The sequence below is a fragment of the Nilaparvata lugens genome, chromosome 14 (genome assembly GCF_014356525.2).
Source record: "Nilaparvata lugens isolate BPH chromosome 14, ASM1435652v1, whole genome shotgun sequence".
NCBI lineage: Eukaryota > Metazoa > Arthropoda > Insecta > Hemiptera > Delphacidae > Nilaparvata > Nilaparvata lugens.
In genome coordinates this window covers 12,132,472-12,145,684 of record NC_052517.1, presented here as the reverse complement: position 1 = coordinate 12,145,684, position 13,213 = coordinate 12,132,472, and the positions used below count along the sequence as shown (strand labels likewise).

At 35.4% G+C, this 13,213-nt stretch overlaps 1 protein-coding gene across 1 annotated transcript in view; it reads left to right on the top strand.

The window, feature by feature from the left end:
• Window positions 1-12,744, top strand: part of LOC111045521 — a 138,955-nt gene extending 126,211 nt beyond the window's left edge. The window contains exons 13-14 of the mRNA XM_039441172.1: window positions 10,052-10,223; window positions 12,610-12,744. Of these exons, the coding sequence (XP_039297106.1) occupies window positions 10,052-10,223; window positions 12,610-12,744 (307 nt within the window). The remainder of the gene's footprint in view (window positions 1-10,051; window positions 10,224-12,609) is intronic.
• The last annotated feature ends 469 nt before the right edge of the window (window positions 12,745-13,213 follow it).

Sequence of the window (13,213 nt, the reverse complement as noted above, 5' to 3'; positions counted from 1 at the left end):
GCACGATAGTGCTAAATTACCTCATAGCAAGTGCTAGTAGTAGTTGACCGTAGACTCATGAGCATATTTTGTACTCTTGTTATTTCTAAGATTTTGTCATTTCGACGCAAAATTTGTGATTCCATCTATCTTCATCTGCATATAAGAAAGCGAAATAAAACTCACTCACTCATCTACAGAACAAAAAATTTACGTGACCATGAAGTTCAAGGTTGATAGGTATGTTAGAGGGTTACTACTCTATGACCATTCGTAATGTTAACGACGCGACAAGTTTAGATACTTCCGTATTGTTATTGGATTCACACACGTTCGTGAGTGGTATGAAGGAGGAACAGAGATTAAAACAAATGGAGAGAGACAGAGTGAAGAGAGTCTGTGGCAGCAGGGTCCTGGCTGATGATTGTGAATTGGTTTGTGAATTGTGTGGATAATGGAGAAGAAGCCTTCATCCATCTGGATTGTTCTGGAATAAAAACGTTGGGGTATATTTAGAGGGATCGCTCGCCTAGAGCAGTCAGTCAGTGTGAAACAAGAAGTCAGTGATAACCAAGAAGTCAGTGATAAACAAGAAGTGAGTGATAAAAAGAATTTCAGTGGTAAAGGAACAGTGTCAGCAGTTCCCAAAGCCTGGCAGTTCCTAGTGATAATTTTATAGTGACAGTATAGTGATAATTATTTTAGTGATAATTGTATAGTGAAAGTACAGTAATAGTTATCTAGTGTAGTGTTGTGATTATTATTATTGTCGTGACAGATGTATCAAGATATGAGATACAGGACGGTGATAAGGATTCGCGAGCACGTGATACGCGAATTGTTATACGGAGTCCTGGTATAAGACACAGACAGTGATAGTGTTGCATACTGCGTCAATGAACTGTAAATATTAGAAGACTGTGTTATAAGTGATTAATCCTAATACTGGCCATCTGAGTACTTGTTAGTTGATTGAATTTATTGCCTTTAGTCGAGTTAATGATGTATTATTCTAGTGAATCAATTCTTTCATCTATTTAGTTTAGGTTACACATTAGCCGATATAGGTTGTCTTGTAGATGTTCACTTCACTAAATTTTCAGTTCTCGATTATTTCCATTTTCACAAAGTAGATTTTCAAATTTAGATGCTTAAAAACCATGCATAGAAGAAATAATAATAATAATCATCATCAATAACAAATAATTGCAAACAAAATAATTACCGTTCGGTTTGCAACACTGTCGCGGAACGGTGGAATCGCAAAAAATAGTGATGTCTTTGACTGTTTACTCCACCATCATTCACGGTGGAAGGGAGAGTGATGATGCAGAAGAGTGGTGGTAACGAATGCTAAATAGCATTACTGGAATCGCTTATTTTTGAGAATAACATTGAACGGATGGGACTGATGATATAGTAGTCTACTTCATTCAAACTTGGCGTGCTCGCAAAAAAAGTTTCTCTTTTGGTTTCTTCACTTTTTTGTATTAATTTTATATACTTTCAATTGAATAATATATACATTACATAGCCATTTCTGTCCAGTCATTGGCGAATCCAGACATGACCGGACTCCTCGCCTTTGAAAAGGAGTTTTGTGGGTCGTCAAAACTCCCTCTGAAAGGGAAACTACTCAACTTATTCTATGTTTTAGTAAAATAACAATGATCATTGATCATCTTCGATAATATAATAAAGGAAAGAACTGGATTATACACGTATACTGTCAAGTTTTCAATTATTTGTCATGCTTCCAGTTGTTGTATGGAAGCAGCAGAACATTTCTCTCGAAATGGAAATTAGAAGATAAGTATGATTGGGTATCCTTTTCGAATGATAAAAACAGATTTTCCGTTGCACCCAAATTTCTTCCACCATTTTGGAACCGCCATTTTGAATCCAACTTCTTTTTTTAAATTGAAATGCGGTCATATTACGATACAGGATTTCCAGAGAAAAGGTATGGTGAAAACCGCACATCGATATCTCAAACCTTTCAAAACTTATTCTCATTCATTTCCTTTATTATAGTATAAAAGATGATAGATAGATGGATATATCATCCATCTATCTATCATCTTCCTTACTATAATAAAGGAAAGAACTGGCTTAAACACGTATACACGTGTAAAAGATAGAAAAATTATGTTTGACGCATCATCACGTCTGAACTACTGGACTGATTCACTTGAAATGCTGCATATAAATTCCTAATTAACCGAGGATTCTTATAAGCCTTTTTTCAATTCTTCTAGATTTCATTACGTCAAGTTTTCAAATAGACCCTTGCGAAGCACGGGTTACCTGCTAGTACAAAATAAAAACTTATACCGCACAACTTTTTTCTAACTTACTCGTATTTACATCTTATAGTAATAAATTGTAACTTAATGATTAAAGTTATTCACCAAAAATCATCGGTATTTTCACGCATCTTCACAGTATAACGCGAGGCTTCTTAATCACTACCGTTCATAATATTACTGTAAACTCTGGTGTCCTCAAAATAGATTTACCCAGCCACTCAACTCTCCATTCCTTGAGTACTGAACATCTTGCAATAAAGTGGTACACATCTTCCTCTTCTTTTCTATTGCACAGAGAGCACAGAAAATTTCTATCCATCATCCAGGGCTCATAATTCAGGTCTATTGCTTCTCCACTAGCCTTCATGATCCATTTGACCTGATAGTAGGCAATCGCTTTTAAGGTAACGGTCATTCCCAAAATTTAGATTTAAACTTTCATAAATTTTGTGGTATCTTGCTTCTGTCGCCTTACTTTGAAATCGTTTTATCTCACCCTTATTCACGCCTTCTCTCAACCTTCTTAGTTTTCCTTTCCAATTGGCAAAGCTTTAATTGTCCAATCAAGTTTATCTTTATCCCTATCCTATCTCTATTACCATCTCTGGCCATATCATTCCAATTTTTATATCATGACAATCTCTGGCTGATTATTTGTAACGCTTATTTTTTCGGATACCTATCATTCGTATAAGACGAAACTTTTACAGTATAAGAAGACTGCAAATTGAGAGTGAAATAATATATTGACGACTCCATAGTTTCCAGAAAAATGACATAGTTGGGCGTATTATGGGGTGAACCAAACAATCTTTTCATCCCCATATCTGAGCTCCATAAAACATTATCGCTCTTGCTACCGCTCTGAACAATATCCAGCGTTAGCTTGGAAACTAACGGCACCTTTCCATCATTTATCACCTGATTCCATGCAGCATTCAAAGCTCTCTTTGCGCATTTCAATCTATCGGCTAGGTGCGGGGTGAAACTTAAGTTTTGCGTGAGTGTTACTACTAGATATTTATACCTGTTAACAATCTCTGTAGCTTCTCCATCAAAACCCCACTTTCCATCACCTCTCCTTCCACCTTTTCTAAAAATCATAATTCTCCATTTCTCCAGGTTTACCTCTAAGAGACCTGTATCTGTACTAAACGACTCCATTACGCCACCCTTATACCACACACTCGAGTTTGTGCCACTGTACAAGCTCTTAATTACTGAAAGAAACCTAGTGGACAGTCTCATATATGATCATTTATATAGCAAAGCTCCTCTATTCACTGTATCGAATGCGGTCCGGTAGTCCACAAAGAAGGCGTATCATTTACCACCTTTTTTTGCTGTTTTCAATTTCGCCAATGAAACAAGATTAAATAAATTATCTACTGTCGAGTACCCTTTTTGGAAACCTGCCCGATTTTCCTTCAAAATTTTATTACTGTGTACCTTTCTTGTTTTGGCCAAAACCTGACTAGACCCTGGTGCATCATCGTTAGGACAAGGAAAGGTGAGAGGACCTCGAGTAAGGCTCAGGGAGGCCTTTCTCGACCTCGAGATGCGATCCTGACCGCAGGAAATAGCCGGTGCCCGAGGTTAGGGACCCGGTGACCAGTAGTGACGCCCGATACAAGGGCTCCCATACCTTGCTATTTCGTCCTAGAATAGAAAGAGGACCTCGAGTGAGGCTTGGGAAGGCCTTTCTCGACCTTGAGACGTGATTCTGGCCGCAGGAAATAGCCGGTGCCCGAGGTTGGGGACCCGGTGACCAACTACAGCAACCAGTTCCGAGGCTCTTAAACCCTACTATTTCGGATCCTAATAGCAGGAGGACATCTAGTGGCAATCGGGAACGTTCCTCCTGTACCAGAGACCACCCTCACGGCAGACACCAGATCGTTCCTATTCCTCTCACTCCACGCCCAACCCCGTTAGGCAGTGCGAAAGCACGGTCCCTCTTACCTAAAAGAGGGAAGCATTTCTCCAAGGTACTCAAGACCCTGTTCCAACCCCCGACTCGAACGAGGGTGGTTGACGGATGCCCCACCAAGTCTCCCGTCCCCTGCTGCAGCCCACCCCAGACGCAGACTGAGTATAGCCGGCCCAGAGCGACACTGGGAATTCTAGTAGGATAAGGTGTGGGCAAAAATCTACCCAGAACAGTTCAGCTATTGCGTCAATAAACGAAATATCTCTATAATTGGACACTGAATTTATATTCCCTCTCTTAAACAAACGATAAATGATTGAATGCTTGAAGCTCTCAGGGTCAACTGCTTCCTGAAACATTTTAACTATTTCTCTCAATAACTCATCTAGAGAATTTTTATGAAATTCATAAGGAATGCAGTCTTTTCCAGCTGCCTTATTATTTTTAGCTTTTTTTTATACAATTTTGAACTCTTCTATTGTGAAATCCCAATCTAATTGATCATTCGCTATCAATGGTTCTGCAAATGGAAAAAAGTTTTGTATGAATATGGATGCTCCAAGTTATTCAGAGAAATGATTGGTCCATTCTGGCGCTCTTATATTATCAACAGATATGATTATCACGTCTTTTCAATTCATCAACTGCCTCCCAAAACGCTTTTGTATCTTTTGCCGTCTCTAAACTCTCTCAAATTAGTGTGCAATAACTCTTCTCCTTGGCAAAACACAGATCCTTGTAATTTTTTCTCTCAATTGATAGCCTTTCTCTAAAAAACCAGAACTTCTTTCTCTGAATATTTTCAATAGAGAAAATACTTTATCACGCTGTTTAGCACAATCTTTATCATACCACACCTGCTTGAACTTGGCTTCATGCTGTCCTAACTGTAGCGGTTTATTCGACGATCTCTCAATGCAACAATCTACAACAGTGATAGCTGACTGTTCTACATTGGCGGTATCATCAATCCTTCCACTTACATTCATTTCACTCATATTTCGAATAATTCTATTTTTATAACATCTATCATCAGCTCTACTCCAAATAAGTTTTGGTGGCAAATAATTGTGTGTATCATCAACTCTTTCGAGGGGTCGTTCATGTATTGATGCAGTCCTCACTATAAAAATGCTCATAGAAAAACGGCGGGAATTCAACTGCTCAACACATTTGGCCTTCATCGATTGGGAAGAGGCGTTTGACAATGTCAATAGGACTCTCTTGTGGGAAATAATGTTGAATAAAGGCTACCCAAGACATTTGGTGACTATCATTGCTGAACTGTATTCAAAAACATCTGTTCTGATAAGTATAAAAGGTGAACCTGAGAAAGAGTTGATCATAAACAAAGGAGTTAGACAAGGATGCCCACTTTCACCTACGCTATTTAATATATATATTGACGAGCTGATGAGCAATTGGCGACAAAGAGTAGACTCAGGTGTTAAAATTGGCCAGGGAGTCTTCCTCAACTCTATGTTTGCTGACGATACAGTGATAGTTCAGGAAAGTGAGGATAAGCTACAGATGTCAATTCATGAGCTTCAAGCTGTAAGTACAGATTTCAATATGATTATATCAGCTCAGAAATCGAAAGTAATGGCATTTCGGGGCAAGTGGCCCCTACGTTCCAAAATAGTTCTGAATAATATAATAATGGAACAGGTGAGCAACTTTAAATATCTCGGCTGTGATGTATCCTATGACAGAGAATGTGATATACCTCAGAAAATAGGAAAGTTTAACTCAATTTGTGGAGTCATTCACCGAATATTAAAGGGTGAGGCCAGAAAAGAGACTGAGATTAAGTTCTATAGGGCAATGGCCATCCCTTTAATGACATACGGTAGTGAGGTATGGACAAAGACCAAGAATGATGACTCACGAATTCAGGCATCAGAGATGATGTTTCTGCGCAGCATTCAAGGATACTCGAGACGAGACCACATAAGTAATGAAACAATTCGAAGTGAGTGCAATGTGCAACCACTAACAGCAATCATTAAAAAAATACAGATTAAAATGGACAAATCACCTGCGCCGTATGCCACCAACTCGTCTTCCAGCTTGGAAGCTTGGAAGTTACAGTTGGATGGGAAAAGGGACGTCGGAAGACCGAGGAAGCGGTGGACACCGGAACAGGCTTTACAAGCCTAGTCCATGATGGATGATGATGATCAACTCTTTCAACTACTCTAATTACTTTCAACTTCAGTTTTACTGGTGAATAATCGGAGTACACGTGTGGAATTACCAAGAAGTCATGAAAAAATTTCAAACTAACACTATACATTGCAACCAAATCAATAACAGATGCACCCATACCTCCTATAAAAGTGAAATGCCCATCTCATCTCCCATAGTCCTACCATTTAACAATACTTATCCAAAATCCTCACATCTTCCAAAAAAAATTTCCCTTCACCATTTATTTACTTATCTTTCGATTTTCTCTTCAGTATGAAATTATCTGGCAAGATGTCTGTACTTAATAATTCATCAATACAATAGATTTCATTAAAAAAAGTCCTGCTCCTCACCTATCTTACATTTGAATCCCCTATAAGTATCAATTAAGGTATTTCTGCCATGTAGAGAAGAACATCTGAATTTTTGAAATCATTTATCCAGCTATTGCAGTTCAAATAAATTGGTAATATATTGACAATTTCCTTATCCGATAATTCTAAATGAATAATTGACGAAAATAGGAAAATATGTTAATTGTCAATAGAGGAATTGCAATCAAGTTGTTCTTGTAAAGAAGTTGAGATGTTTTGAATCTGTTACAGAAATTTAATCTAGTTGGATATAAAGTTTATTGTTAGAAGTATTATTGCAAGTAAGGTGGAGAATTGCAGTGAACTTGAGAGTCCCTAATAGTATCATGGTTGGTCGTGTAGTATGTCCTTCGGCCCACTGAATAGCTTTATACTGTTATATAAAAAATTATACAAAATTTTCCATTCCCAATTTGATGGTATTGTCATGAGAGTCTATTCATGAGAACTTATAATTTATTCATTTATTCATGGAGACAATAGGTAAGAACCCATTTTGCCTCCTCCACACAATACAATAATTTTCAACATGATACAATTTTTAATAAAAAATATGATGTAAATATGAGAAAAGAATGAATATGAATATAATGAAATGAATATTCAAAAATGAAATAAGATGAACAATGAAAGAAATATACAGTTGTACCTATATAGAATAATGAAAATACAGTAACTGGATTCAATATGAAAAATGCATAATTATACCTTGGAAAACTATATTGATCATTAGTATAAAGACAAGATAGAAAAAATATACCCACCAGAGTGAAAAAAAAGCTCTACTGTACCCCATTATGATTAACATACTTCACCTTTCAGCACAGTAACATAGTAACAAATGAATCACTGATGCTTTTTGAGCATTTTTCTAGTGTTATAGTTATTCAGCCATGAAAAAAAGTAATGAACTAGGCTATACAAAATGACTGATGTATTCAAAAATATAGTTCCATTCCTAGTACTTTGTCTAAAAATAAATTAAATTTAAGACTCTTGTCACAAATCTCAATTATTATGATTGTGGATATTGGCTACATTTTGCTGAATTTTGGAATGATTTATGGGATTTCTCTCAAAGAGTGCATGTTTCAAATTGGATACTTCTATCAGAACCAAAGTATTGTCTCTCCAAATCATATTGAAGGTCTTGATTGTAACATATCCTGACTAGAATACTGAACCTAGCACATTTCTCAATTCAGGCTCTTTCCAAGTCATAATAAAGATTCAAGGCCAGTTTCTGAGCCTGGGATTTAGGTAAGTTCTAGACTTAGCTTGAGTCAGAAAATTGGCTTCCGTCATAATAGTCAAAGTCACGTTCAAATAATTAAATTTCGAAAAATTAGAAAATCTAACACAAAATTGGAAAATCTTGTGTGGCGCACTCACACAACTTTCCTTGACATTATGAAAACTGATCACCTGACGCTAGTGTTCACGCTCATCTCAAGTTTACTATTCAAAGATCTGAGCCAGCTGGTGACAGGACAATGGAGAGGTGGAGACACACGAGGTTTGCTATCTCTTCATAGTGAATGATTTAATAGAATCAACAGTTGCCAACAGTTTGCAATAGAATAATCACATTCTCTCGAATTTCAAGGTTATTTTCAATTCTAGGTGAAAATGTAACTGATCATTCATTGTAAAGATTCCCATCCTCAATCTTTTCCATTTGAATTTCTTTGTTCAATTTGTATCTGGAGCCTGATAATTGGGAATCTAAAATCAAACTTTGCATAGATGGGGAAGAGCTCCTGAAATTTTTACAGATATGGGACTTGTGGCAGTTGATAGAGCTTATCAATGACTATTTTAGGTATAAATTAGTTCAAAATCGTTGAAGTCGTTTTCGAGAAGAAAAAGAAGAAGTTTTTAACAACATTTCCGCCATCTTGAATTGCATTTCATCGAAATTGATTGTGTTGGATCCTTATAGTTTAAGGACTTCAAGTTCCAAATTTCCAGTCATTCCATTAATTGTGAGATGAGATATCGTGTACACAGACGCACATACACTCATACACACTGTAATGGGGTATTTAAATTTGGAATATATTGGGGTTATATTATGTATGGTATTGTGATGGTATTATAAGGTTGTGAGAACAACCCTAGACATTATGGTAACAATTTATAATAGGGGAATCGCTTGGCTTGCGAGAGGTTAAATTGATCTAACTCTATAACTCATGAGAAAGGAACTATATTTTAAAATAATAAACAAAACAGTTATATTTTGGAGAACTAAGTAATCGATTTAATCAAATTGTAACTCAAAATGAAACTGGAAACTTAAATAAAATAATATTGAGAAAACTTTTTAAACAACAATAGAATAATTACAGGATTTGCCTTCAATAAAAAGATGAATAATATATAATAATAAAATTGATAATATTAGCTCACTGAACTCACTGAACCAGGAAAATGGTGTCTCGGAAAAGAAGGGTAGAGCCGGGCCCGATTATCTGCAGTAGATAGCTCCAGGTCCCGTCCTCGTAACCGACTGACTAGAGCCTCTCATTTTTTCCATAATTTTACTTGTCATGAATTTTCACCGTCGTCAACAATTTATCTATTCATTGTGAAAATTCATGACAAATAATAAAAATTATGTAGTTCTATTACATCCCCGGGTCCCCCTAAACTTCGACCCGAAGTTATCGAAAAAACGGCATCTCTCTAAGTTAATTTTTACACATTTCAATAATATTTCAAAAAGTAAAGTCAAAATTACCGCAAGCTAAATTATTATTATTATTCACAATATTATTCTAATTGGATATTTATATGTAACATAACTTTCAATGAATACCTTAAATCTATGTGAGTGCCAATTCATAAGCTAAATGCAAGTGATATAAATTACATTATAGTGAACTAATTCATAAAAAATCAAACTTAGCCTAACACATCAATCAACTTCAAATCAACAATTCAATACATTCATATCTGAATAAGAATTGAATGGAAAAATTTCAATTATATTGATGAATAAAATTAAACCTACAAAATCTACGAAAGTAATAAAATTGAATCATAATGCAAAAATTAAACATCAAGTCCGAATAGTATTCGAGTAAGCAAAATAATATTGTGGACCTTGAAAATAAGAATAATAATAATAATTGAAATAGTTTATCTTCTAATCTGGGAAAATATTTAAATCGATAGCATAAAAGAGTAAATGGATACAATAATAGTGAATAAATGAATCTGATCATTCAAATTGGAAGTTTAATTTGTATATTTGTTGTTTGCAGATGTCATGAGATTGTCAATCTGGGAATTGCCGAAACTGCTGACAGTGATAACCGGCTGCAAACGCTAGTCCAGACATTCAAATATTCTTCTGAAGGCAATGCTGCAGAATTGGAACAAAGTTATCATGGTAGAAAAACTAGAGTATGGGAATGCACTAGTGCTCCTAGACAGGTAGGACTGATCATTCCTAACACAGTAATATTGGAGTACAAAAGCATAGTTTATATTTATTCATTTATTAATAAACTGACCACAATTCTTCAAAATGATTGGAAACTGACCAACAGGCACAGATCAATACTGTTTCTTCCCTGAATCTGGATTTATACACTATCATTAGTCCAAAAAGTAGGTTATGTTCCATACACTTCTGAATTTAAGTCCAATTTTCAGTCCGAGCATTCAAAAACAGAAAAGTTTTAATTAAAAAAATTAATTCTGTTCTTAACGATATGCAAGTCACTCTGAATGATAAACTACAGCGTTGCCAGAATTATTGTCTACGTTTCGTCTACTCTCTCCAACGCCATGATCATATCACCTCAGCCCACATTGCTAGTTCAACATTGAAGCTTCCCGATCAGAGGCTTTTTCGAATAGTCAAGCTTGTTAGAGATATCTTGAAATACGGTAATCCGAACTATTTTAAAGATGATTTCAAATTTGTCTCTGAAGGTAGGAGGATAGATGCTTCACATACTAGAACCGGAGAAAGTACTTTAAGTATACCCAATCATCGAACTACTATTTTCACAAAATCCTTCTTAGTCAGTGCCTGTCGTGCATGGAATACACTTCCTGTTTCTATCAGGTCCATCGAGAGCCGAGCGAGCTTCAACCTGACTTTAAAAAAAACATATTTTGGAACAAATGACTGAAACTGTCCGGCCCTAGAACGATCACATGACAACCATCCCTCACCCATTCCACCAATATGAACCCTTAAACCATGTTATAGAACGAATTATATATATATATATATATATATATATATATAATATATATATATATATTATATAAACTCATGTTATTTCAATTATCCACTGCATAATGCTGTATATTACTGAAATTTGATAACCCTGATCTACTTTCAGCCTATTTCATTTTATTAATCAATTATTTGATCTTATCTACCTATATAATTATTTTACTCTATCAATTTTCTGTTTTTTTTTCTCTTCAATATTCATATTGATTAAAACTTTTACAATATTTCCATTAATAAATAAATCCTTAGTTTAAATAACGAAATTAACGTTTTGGTAGAGAGTTAGTGGGGAGGATATTTTTAATATTCTTCCCAAAGAATGGACATTGATATGTCCAAAGCTCCGCCAATTTATGTAGATGCATAGCAATATGATTATTATCTATAGTTATTATATTACAAATTGCTTTTTCATATCATATACAGTTCAATAGTTATTTTCCTAGTCTATATTATGTAAATTCATCTATAATTTTGCTGTATTGTAAGCTATTGTATATAAGTGTATAAGCCAGTATATATTGTAATCTACATAAATAAAGTACTCAATCAATCAATCAATCAATCCACCAAAAATAATCTATTGTGAACCACTGTCCTGTGCTGTGGCATGTTTCCAGGTTCTCATAGTGATAATTTGTGCTAGGTGAACAAATTAACAAAAAATATTAGATCGCAGCTTGTTTTTTAGAACATTATTTGTCTAAATTTTAACATGGAAATCTCTTGAAACACTCAACCTCAAGAGTGAAGCTTGATCATGAAAAGAAGAAACATGGTCGAATCGCCTCAGGTCATACACAAATCTCAAACAATAGAATTGAGCTCTTTGCAGCTTAGTGGCAAGATCCACACTTGAATTACAAAATGTTACATCAGCATGAGAAAAGTGAGGGAAAATCAATGTTTTCACCAGCATGAGCTTCATATTCAGTGGGATACCGTCACCAACCCTCTTCAGAGTATGAATGCCAGCAAAAACCTCCCTACAAACTGAATGCACCTACACTGAATGATGAGACCCAAATATTATGCTCAGAGGTGCATCAATTATGGGAGAATAAGATTATGGAAGCTGGTGATGATCCACAATGACTTCAGGGATAGCAGAAACATCATGTTGTCACCAAATCTGTGGATGAAAAATCAATATTGATTTTGTCTCAGCCACATTCAGACACAATCCTTGCTTCCTGATGTAGGTAATCACTGACCGCAGCCACATTCCTGTTGATATTCTCCTCAGCCATATCAATATTATTTGGCTTGAAGCTGTAATATACCGTACCTAGAGATCATTCACAAACAGGTGGAAGCTAGAATGAGTGAATTCTTTGCTCAGATCGTCGATAAATAACGAGAACAGAAGAGGACCTAAAATTTATCCTTGTGGTACTTCTCTAGAAATAGGTATTATTGATACTGAGACTCAGTGGATTTCTCCCTGTTTGACTCCCCGATATTTCCATGTCTTTATTTTCTTGTTCCATTGACTATAAGATCCATTTTATTATTAGGTGTACTAATAACTAAAGGTACTGTTTCAAGCTTATGACTCCATTTTCACAGATTAAAATCTTACGAGTTATGAATAATTTCTTATTCAACCAAGCCGATGTTGAGAATATAAGAACTATTTTATATTCTGATGGAATTGCTATTTTTAGTGGTAAGAAGAATACCGGTGATGAGAGAATAGAATAGCTGAAGTGAAATTCCTTAATGCTGGGGACTACACTAATTTAAAATTTGGTGAGTATTTGAATTCATCTTTTTCACAATATCCAAAATATGATTATTGTCCAGCAACAAATGGTTATAGAGGATTATGTTTGGAATAATATTTTTGAACATGTAGCTCTGTTTTGGAAAGTTGGAGAATGAACCTATCAAGAGATCCTACTTCTTACCCATTCGTTAAGGAAGTCTCAGTGGTTTATAGGTAACATTTTAATTTTTATTTTGGGCATCTCTTGAAAACTATGCTCTTAGAGACATGATCAGCCATACAAGTTGAAGCTTAAAAAAGGTCCAACATGTTTAATGTGTCGAATCTTTGATAGTTTCTGAATAGTTCATCTGTTTTTGGAAGTGTGACATTTTCAAGAAAGAAAAAGTGCTGCTTCCAGTTGCATTCCATTCTTTGCTTTTGTGAAATTCCATCAACGTTCTC